This window comes from Rhinopithecus bieti, unplaced genomic scaffold, assembly GCF_001698545.2.
Source record: "Rhinopithecus bieti isolate Rb0 unplaced genomic scaffold, ASM169854v2 scaffold_9670, whole genome shotgun sequence".
Taxonomy (NCBI): domain Eukaryota; kingdom Metazoa; phylum Chordata; class Mammalia; order Primates; family Cercopithecidae; genus Rhinopithecus; species Rhinopithecus bieti.
In genome coordinates, this window is record NW_016806180.1 from 1,418,789 (window position 1) to 1,426,591 (window position 7,803).

The window sequence follows — 7,803 nt, forward strand, 5'->3', positions numbered from 1 at the left end:
GGTCTTGATCCCTGACCTCGTGATCCGCCTGCCTCGGCCTCCCAAAGTTCTGGGATTACAGGCGTGGATCACAGCACCTGACCTTTATTGTATAACTTTAATATAGAGCCTTAGTCCTCCAGAAATCTGCATGATGCCCAGGGAAAATGCTGTTCTTTTATCTGCATGAGGCAGAGGTTTGTGTTGTTTGCTGGGGTCCAGCAGCTCGCTGGGAGAACAATCTCTCCCTCGTTCCTGATTTCTGGCTTATTCAAGGCCAGAGGACCCAAAACTCAAGTTGAAAATTTTGACTAGGAGAACAGATAAAAGTAGAAATGGAATCCAATCATAAGAAATGCTCAGTGTGAAGGAGAGAGGAATGCAAAAGAATTTTTCTGTTTTACCATGGCCTTTGTAACTGAAAATCGTATGTTCTTGAGATAAAGAGCCGATGATCCAATGCAAGAAACTGAGTTTAAGAAGAAACTGTTCATCTGAAATCCAACAACTCATTCTTGAAGGTTAGAGCTCAGCTTTGAAGTTTCACTTCACGAGCTTGGCTCAGTGAGATATGCTACTCCCCGGTGAAAAAGAAAATGAAGAGAATGTTTTATGTTGAAAGTGCTCGGTGATGAAAAGGCAGCACCTAGCTCCCTTATCTCATCAAAAATGCAGCAGATTCTTAATATTAGCAATCTTGTGTTTAGATTGTTACCTGAGGTGAAACCCTGTCTCTACTAAAAATACCTAAGGAAAGGAAAAACAGACTGTCCCGAATGCTGATTCTACTGTTTCAGTAGGGAAAAAAAATTTCTGGCAGGCAAGTGGCAAACAACAAAACTTTTGAAAAAGCAGGCCTGGGGGGAGTCCAGTACAGTTTCATAATGGGTATGAATAGTTATTTTACTGTGTTCCCCCCCCCCCTTTCTTTCTGGGTTTTGATGTGGATCTCTTTCTACTTGTTCAGGAAATTGTGACGTGTGTTCTGGGCAGGGTTTGAGGTTTTGGAACCTTTTCTAAAAGGGACAGCGAGCACCCTGCTACATTTCCTAATCAAGAAGTTGGCGTGCAGCCGAGAGAGCTGGAGTGAGTTGGTCATGATGCAGAAGCTACTCAAATGCAGTCCGCTTGTCCTGGCTCTTGCCCTCATCCTGGTTCTGGAATCCTCAGTTCAAGGTAAGACTCAGGAGTCTTGTTCCCCAGCCATCTTCTCTGTAAGCCCCATAGTCCATACAAGTAATTATATTCATTTTAAGGCATAGAATGTATAATAAATATTGTGGGAAAGGAGGCAAAGAAGAAGGATTTGGGGTCGCCGAACCCTTTAATATGAGTTCAGTTAAGTTTGGTACCAAGAAAAATTAAACTCGGTGGCCTGTGCATTCTTGTAAACTCTTACAATGATTGAAATGTACTATTTTGGGATGAAAATGTGAGGTTTATACATTTTAAAAAGCTCAAGGAATCCAGAAAATGACTCCTGTGCGTGTTGCATGGAGGAGATGGCACTTTGAGTGTTTGGGGATTTCTGCCTGCCCCTCAGTGTCTACATCAGCCCCAAGTTCTAGTGCGCTGTGACAGTGTCATTGTTATTTTAATACTGGGAGATGTTATATTCCAATTGGGGTGAATCTGACTGTGTGTATTTTTTCTTCTTCTTTTTTTTTTTAAAGATAAACTTGGTTCTTACTGAAAACTCAATTATGGTTAGACATAGTTAATGTAAACCCTCTCAGATTTTAAAGAGAAGGCCAAATAATTTGGTATTTATACTGTTGCTCAGAGAAACATCATATTCGGAAATATCTTCCTACGTTTATCTATCATTTAGTGTTGTTTAGTCAGACTCTGAAACAACTTAAAACCTCTAATGACTGGGACAATGAAAATGATGGGTTTGTAAGAAAAATACAATTTGTTCTTCTTTGATAAATAAGGAATCATGTCTAAATAAGACAGAGATCATGGCTCGATAGAGAGATGGCTGAGCTTATAGTCGAAAAACATCAGGTTAGGCCAAATGGTAAGGGAAATGTTGAGTCACAATGACACACATTTTCTGGATTTGTTTCGTCAAAACGACTTTTGGTTGTCATGATCTTGCTTCCGGTGGAGATGAAATCTTACAGATGATTGCAGAGACATTCATTTTATGTTAGAAATTTATAAAATAATTTTCTTCTAGTTATGCTAATACTGAAAAAAGAGGAAGTAATGTTTCTCGAACTTTATTAATCTATGTATTTTTAAAATATAAAACGTTGTCAGTTTTAGGGAACAGGCTTCCCTGGGATCTTTTGGGGAATATCTTCAGCTTGATGAAATAATTCCCAAATAACCATGTGGTCTGACAAGATCGAGAGTAATGAGGCCCATACTTTAGTACAGTCTTGAGTGGCCAGATGGTGCTAAGCATACCCTAACCAGAGATACGTAAGTCTTTATGTTTTCAAAATTTCCCAGAAGCATGAATTTCCCACTAAGATTCATTAAGGAAAACTAGAATAAAAACAAAAACTTTCCTTGTACAGTATTTATTAGAAAGAAATGAAGAAGGCCGGGTGTGGTGGCTCACACCTGTAATCCCAGCGCTTTGGGAGGCCAAGGAAGGAGGATCATGAGGTCAGGAGTTCAAAACCAGCCTGGCCAACATAGTGAAACCCCATCTCTACTAAAATCACAAAAAAATTAGCCTGGTGTGGTGGCACGCACCTGTCATCCCAGCTACTTAGGAGGCTGAGACTCAATTGCTTGAACCTGGGAGGCAGAGGTTGCAGTGAGCTGAGATCACACCACTGTACTCCAGCCCAGGTGACAGTGCAAGACTCTGTCAGAAAAAAAGAAAGAGAGGAAGACAGAAAGAGAGAGAAAGGAAAGAAAGAAAGGGAAAGAAAGAAAGAAAATAATTCATCATGAAATTGTATAGAATACTAGCATTTATGCCATGACCTCATAGGTTTAGCTCTTTGTTAGAAAAGGAAACCATAGAAAGAGACAAGGGAGAAACTGACAAACTAGGGTGTTTCCGAAAAAAGGCTCTTGGTATCGGGCTCAAGGGCCTGTGCCCACATCTGAGCGTGCAGGGAAATAGATGTCCCCGACTGGCTGCACGTGTGAGTGACTGCAGCACAAGGCTGTGATGTGAAGAGTCGTGACACCATTTCCTCATACCTCCACGCAATGCCAGATATTATTCGACAACATTCTTCCTGTCTTGTAAAAAGTGTTTATCTAGCCCCTTGGTTTGGCTGATCAAATCAACTAGGCTTTTGGCTTGCTTTTACTGAGCATATTCAAAACCATTTCAGGTTACTATAATGGTTTGCTCAGGTTGCCATAACAAAGTACCACGGACTGAGTGGCTTAAACAACAGAAGTTTATTTCCTCACAGTTCTGAAAATGGGAGTCCAAGATCAAGGTGCTGGCAGGGTCGATCGCATTCTGAGGACTCTCTCCTTGGCTTATAGATGGCACCTTCTCCCTTGTCTGCACATGGTCTTTCCTCCATGCATCCGTGTCTTAATACCGTCTTCTTAGAAGGTTACCAGACATTGGATCAAAGCCACCCTAATGGTCTCATCTTAACTAACTACATCTGCAGTGACCCTATTTCTGAACAATTTCACATTGTGGGATTCTGTGGGTTAGAACTTCAACATATGAATTTGATAGTGGTATATTTTTACTATTAGTCAAACCCAAGTAAAGATGTGGGTTAAGATTGTGTCTACCAAGGACAAAGAAATGGAAATTTGGAGATGTGTGGGTAACACTGGACAGCACAGATGACTAATCTATCTCCAGATTGATGAGGCCTGTGAATCCTACACTCTTATTGCCTCTCTTTTCCAATATACCTGTAAAGAAAAAAAAATAGAATACCCATGAACAGGTGCAACCAAGGGGGCCAGGCCCCCCATGTGTCCACTGTATACTGTCTCCTAACGCACAGGAATGATACTGATCCACTCATTGTGCTGCTGTTTGTAAAGTGATTTCACATCCATTCTCTGGTAATTATCAACACATTCCTTGTGAGAAGGAATTAGCATTAATTATAGAGGAGAAAACTGGATCTGACATTTCTCATCTCATTTGCTCTTGCAAAAAATTTGTGAGTCATGCCTAAGACCCATTACAACTAATTAACGACTGAACTGGTCGTCTAATTTCAAGGTCAGAAATAACTTTCTACTGCAGCTCATGGATTAGAGGTTTTCTTTATTTAAACAAACAAACAAACAAAAAATCCTTTGACTGTAGCCCTTGCTATAATGTTTCCCACTGAACTTAGGGAGAAATTGAAAGTAAACTTAGGAGCTTTATATAGCTTGTCAAACCCTGCAAGAGTTGGGGAAGCTTATCCGTCCTGTGGAATTGGTAGACCAGGAGGAAGTCACTCCGGCTTAGATAATGCTACCATTCTGAATGAATCAAATGGTCTTCTTTTCCCCTTCATGGTAGTTGCTGCTTAAGTCTCTCTAACATGCCTGCAGTAAGTTTCCATTAAGAATAGGAAACTAGGCCTGGTGCAGTGGCTCACGTCTATAGTCTTAGCACTTTGGGAGAACAAGGAAGGTGGATTACTTGAGGTCAGGAGTTAAAGACCAGCCTGGCCAACAGGGTGAAACCCCCGTCTCTACTGAAAATACAAAAATTAGCTGGACATGGTGGCATGCACCTGTAATCCCAGCTACTCGAGAGGCTGAGGCAGGAGAACCACTTGAATCTGGGAGATGGAGGTTGCAGTGAGCCAAGATCATGCCACTGCACTCCAGCCTGGGTGATAGACTGAGACTCCGTCTCAAAAAACAAAAAAAAAAATTAGTACATTGTGATTATGTTGGGGGAAGAGTTAGTGCCATAATATAAAAAGGTATGGACTATTGGAGAAAGTTGTTTGCTTTGGTAACATTTACTCATAGAAAGTATGAGGATTCAGGGTGGTGGGGGAGGTGGGCAGTGAGGGATAGGATTCAAATAAAAACCATTCTTTCCCTTGGAATCCACCTCACAATTAACCAACAAATCCCATCAGTGGGCCTTTCAGGAAGATAACATTTCTGTCCATGAGCATACCCACTGTAATCACAAGACATTTATCTCAAGCAAGATAGAGTCAAGATACTCTCACAACCACAGGGGCTGGAACTGTAAATTTTCACATCCTGCCAACGCCCTTGAATAGCTATGTCAATAATTTAGTGTGTGTAATTTGTTCTTTATTTTAAAGTACATTTAACATAATTGGCCCCAAATTAGATAGACTTTTGGAGTGGGAGTCCTTCTACTTTTGATTTATTTATAAAATTTTAAAATAGCTTTGTTGAGATGGTGTTCACATACCATACAATTCACCCATTAAAAGTGTTTAATTCAATGATTAGGCCAGGTGTGGTGGCTGATGCTTGTAATTCCAGCACTTTGGGGGGCCAAGGCAGATGGATCACTTGAGGTCAGGAGTTTGAGACCAGTCTGGCCAACATGGCGAGAACTTGTCTCTACTAAAAATACAAAAATTAACTGGGCGTGGTGGTGTGCACCTGTAATTCCAGCTACTTGGGAGGCTGAGGCAGGAGAATCACTTGAACCTGGGAGGCAGAGGTTGCAGTTAGCTGAGATCGCACCACTGCACTCCAGTCTGGATGACGGAGTAAGACTGTCTCAAAAAAAAAAAAAGTGTTCAATTCAATATTGTTTAGTATGTTCAGAGTCATGCAGCCATCACCATAATTGCTTTTAGAACATTTTCATCATCCCCAAGAAGAAAGCCTTCGTTATGATTTTTAATTAGCTGAGATTCTGAACTCTGGGGGAATTTTGTATTCTAGAAATATTTTTTACTAATTTGCTACAGTTGTATTTGTCATGCTGGTGAAAAGATGTGGTCTTTCACCTGGATGCTTTCTCATTAAGCATTATTTTTCTGTTTAGCTTCCTATGTAAACAATTTTCTCAGCTTGATATTCAGTGTGTCAGTGGCTTGCAGGACTGCCTAGGCCTGCTCTGTCCAATATGGTAGCCACAAGTCGCTTGTGGCTACCGAACACTTGAAATGTGGCGAGGCCAAATTGGGACAAGCTGTGAATGCAAAATATACACGATTTGGAAGCCTTAGTAAGAAGAAAAGAATGCAAAATATCCCATTAATAACTTTTATATTGATGATATGTTAAAGGACAATATTTGAATATATTTTTAGGTTAAATAAAATGTATTACAATTAATTTCACCTGTTACTTTTTACTTTTAAAAATATGGCCGCTAGAACATTTAAAACTCTTTGTGGTTTGCTTTATGTTTCTATTGGACAGAGCTGGTCTAGACAGCATAAGGTGTGAAGACACCGCCCTCTGCTGGAGAAGATGCTGGATTTTTATTTCCCTTACAGGAAGAGACGTATAAGTAGCAATTAGATGCCAAACTAATGCTACCTCAGGAAATAATCAAAAGGAAAGAAAGAGGAAAACCAGGCCAGGCGCGGAGGCTCACGCCTGTAATCCCAGCACTTTGGGAGGCCGAGGCGAGCGGATCACGAAGTCAGGAGATGGAGACCATCCTGGCTAACTCCGTCTCTACTAAAAATGCAAAAAATTAGCTGGGCATGGTGACACGCGCCTGTAATCCCAGCTACTCGGGAGCCTGAGGCAGGAGAATAGCTTGAACCCAGGTGGCGGAGGTTGCAGTGAGCTGAAATGTGCCACAGCACTCCAGCCTGGGCAACAGAGCCAGACTCTATCTCAAAATAAAAAATAAAAAAAAAAAGAAAGAAAAAAGAAAAGAAAAGAAAGTCCATAAACTGAGAATCCTAGAGATACTAAATGGTAGAATGGGAATTTGAACTTAAATTTATAAGATGTTCACTATCAGAGATCATAGGCCATTGTCGTCCTCCTTCTCATGAGAGAAACTAGCAATGAAGAGCTCTGACTATGTGCTAGGTACTACTCTGAGAACCTAACATTTGTATCTCATTATTAGCTCTATTACTGCTCCATCCTACTGATGAGAAAATTGAGGCACAGGAAGTTTAAGTTGGCCAAGATCACACAGCCAGTAAGGGGCAGACATTGAAAGGTAATTTTCCCTGCCTTATCCCAGCATCCAGGCAGTGGCAGAGCTAACTCATTTTGGACAAGCAGCTCTCCCAGACCAGACATTGTAAGCTATACTCAGGAATCACAGGAAAGATTATGATAGAATAATATATAGTTACAAAGAAAAGAAAGAAAACCCAATGGGAGAATATTTACTGTTTTCTATATTAAAGTGTTTAAAGTTTATGTTTTTAGAGGAATATTGTTTATTATAGCAATTTAGAAAACAAAATGAGAAAAAAAAAACAAAGATTCTACCACCAGTTATTTTTGTGTATTTCCTTCCGTTTCCCCCATGTCTGTTTATATAATTGAAACTTTTATTCACACAAAGTGGTATTCTGATTTTCTCAGTTATTTTTATTTATTTTTAATTTTGTAAATTTTTTCTTCTGAGACAGTCTGCTCTGTCACCCAGGCTGGGGTGCAGTCGTGCAATCTTGGCTCATTGTGACCTCCCAGGCTCAAGCAATCCTCCTGTCTCAGCCTCTTAAGCAGCTGGGACTACAGGTGCGTGCTACCACATCCAGCTAATTTTTAAAATCTTTTTTTTTTTTTTTTTGGCAGAGATGGGAGTCTATCTATGTTGCCCAGCCTGGTATTGAACTCCTGGGCTCAAGTGATCCTCCCACCTCAGTCTCCCAAAGTGCTGGGACTTCAGGTGTGAGCTATCATACCCAGCCTAATTTTTACTTTTATTTTATTTAAAAAAAAAAAAAAAAAAAA

General features: G+C 40.4%; 1 protein-coding gene across 2 annotated transcripts in view; it reads left to right on the forward strand.

Annotated features, from left to right (window-relative positions):
• Window positions 1–951: 951 nt before the first annotated feature.
• The window catches only part of SRGN (serglycin), a 17,510-nt gene continuing 10,658 nt past the window's right edge, over window positions 952–7,803 (forward strand). Inside the window, exon 1 of one of the 2 annotated variants that reach the window (XM_017875005.1) lies at window positions 952–1,155. In XM_017875005.1, coding sequence (XP_017730494.1) covers window positions 1,077–1,155 — 79 coding nt within the window. In that variant the 5' untranslated portion in view covers window positions 952–1,076. The remainder of the gene's footprint in view (window positions 1,156–7,803) is intronic. The other variant, XM_017875006.1, reaches the window with a different exon arrangement.